Here is a 2,272-nt window from a genome sequence, read left to right on the forward strand (position 1 = left end):
GGGGGGCGTGTAGGCAGTGGTTCCCACAGCCCAGCTCGGAGGATTGAGCCCGCTCCACTCCGGGCGATCCGAGCTCCGGGCGCCGTGCACGCCGGTGATTCACCTGTCGAAGGGCGGGGCAGCCGCGGGCGCATTCACCTGTCGGCAGTATTCCAGGCGCGGAGCTCCACTGCGCAGGCGCCCGGCCCCACCGCTCGCCCTCCCAGGTGTGTGGCTCCAGGTAAGGTCACACTTTTCCCCATCCAGCCCTACCATCGCAGACCCCCCAGCCCCACCCAGGAAACCCCCTCAGTCAGGCTCAGCCCTCCACAAAGGTGAGCCCGTGTGGGAAATCCAGGTGTAACTTCAAAGCGGCTCTTCTGGGTCTAAAATCACCCTAGACCCACCCAACTTGGGACTGACCCAGTACTTGGCACACATGATGCTGAATAAATGAATACATTAATGAGTCAATTAATGGCTACTGCGTGAACTGCTGTTATTAATGATAGCATGAAAGGAGCCAAGCATTTCCTCATAACCTTGAGAGACTTCTCCTTAGAGCACCTGTTTCCTGCCTCCCTACCATTATTATTTATAATAATGCCTATGTGTTAAGCACATACTGTATTCTGAGCAGTTAATGTATGCTGAGTGCATGCAGGAGTTATTATTGCCCCATTTTCCAGATGCAAAAACTGAGGCTCAAAAAGCTTGAATGCTCAAGGTGTCCCAGACCCCAGAATTCAAACTGAGCTCTTTCTGTCTCTGCTCAGCTCTTTCCCAGCCTCTGCTCTGCTCCCCGCAACCCCCTGCCTTTCCTTGCGATATCTAACAACTAAATTGTTAAGCCCCTTCACAGTCACCAGGGTGAAGCATACCCTATTTCACAGATGCAATGATGATCAGAGAGGGAAAGTGACTAGCCCAAAGTCACAGTGCAAGTAAGTGACTGTGGGACTGTATTATAGGCCTCCTATGTCCCCCACCACCAAATGTTGAGAGACAGGAGAGGCGTGGAGGGTGTGAGCCACTGCCATTGGTCCCTGACAATTTGTTAATTGAATAATACCTGCCTCATGGGGAGCTTTACATGTGACCTCAGGTGGCCAAGAACTGTGAAGCTCGGATTACTAGGTCCATTTTGCAGACCATGACACTGAGACATAAAGAGTTTAATTCCTAGCCGGTCAGCAACATGATGTGGGACTTGAACCCAGGCCAAGAAGACTGCAGAGCCCCTGCTCAGTTTCCAATGGGGAAACACAAGAAGTTGCCCAAGCCACACACATGTAGGAAGTGGTAGAGACATACATGGTGAACACAGAAGCAGAGGGAGAAGACAAATCGCACCCCCCACACAGGGCCCACTGGTGGCTCTGAGCCAGGCACTCACAGGCAGGCAGCCTCCCGGGAGGGCAGCTGGGTGCAACGACCTCCATTTGCACACGGGCTTCCGTCCAGGCAAGGGGGGGCTGTGTGGGGGCGAAGGAAGGTGGAGGATCAGCCAGGTGCCCAGGAACCCCAGGCCCAAGTGACAAACCCCCTCCTTCCCTCCACCAGGCAACAGCTGCATGGGGCTGGGGGCGTCTCTGCGGATGCAGGGAGTCCCCCCATCCACAGTTCCCACGGCCCCCCCACCCCCCGCCCCAGCCCCAGCTGTTGAGACTGCAGCTGTCCCTGCCAGCTCGAGCTCTGGGAACCACAAAGCAAGGGCGGGCAGGAGGAGGGGCTGTCTTGTGCCAGATGTGGGGGCTCGGGAAGCTGCCAGAGTCAAGATGTGCAGAATGGGGTGTGCCGAGACAGGAAGTAAGGGTGCTGAGTGTTACAGGGAGGTCTGGGGCTTCAAGTCCAGGTTCAGGGGTAATAGAAGGGGAAGGGGCAGGGGTTCCTAGGGCCATGGGTCTTCCTTTCCCTGATGGGCATCTACTCCAGCCAGGCAGGCCTGCGTTGTGCTCTTGGGAGAGGGACCAAGGCATGTACCCACGAGTGAGCACAGCATCTCCAGGAGCAGCCAGAGCTGGGCGTTGCTGGAATAGGGTGTGTGTTGAAGGGAGGGGCAACTGGCACAAGGCATGTGCTGCCCTGTCCAACATCGCCATCCCTAAGGGCTGTGTCCCTCTAGGGTGTGGCATAGTCTAACTGTCCTGCCAGACGGGTCCAGGGTGTGGCTGGGTCTGAGCTAGTGGAGAACTGTGTACATTCGATCAGGTGTGGGGACACAGTGTGTATGTCCATGCGTGCTCGTGTCAAAAAGAGGGTGATGGAGAAAGGAAGATCGAGAAAAACAGAA

The 2,272-nt window shown here is 55.9% G+C and overlaps 1 protein-coding gene across 1 annotated transcript in view; it reads right to left on the bottom strand.

Annotated features, from left to right (window-relative positions):
• The window catches only part of NOTCH3 (notch 3), an 89,934-nt gene that overhangs the window by 46,307 nt on the left and 41,355 nt on the right, over positions 1 to 2,272 (bottom strand). The window contains exon 3 of the mRNA XM_011953405.1: positions 1,376 to 1,454. Within this exon, the coding sequence (XP_011808795.1) occupies positions 1,376 to 1,454 (79 nt within the window). The remainder of the gene's footprint in view (positions 1 to 1,375; positions 1,455 to 2,272) is intronic.

This window comes from Colobus angolensis, unplaced genomic scaffold (assembly GCF_000951035.1).
Source record: "Colobus angolensis palliatus isolate OR3802 unplaced genomic scaffold, Cang.pa_1.0 Scaffold36, whole genome shotgun sequence".
Lineage (NCBI taxonomy): Eukaryota > Metazoa > Chordata > Mammalia > Primates > Cercopithecidae > Colobus > Colobus angolensis.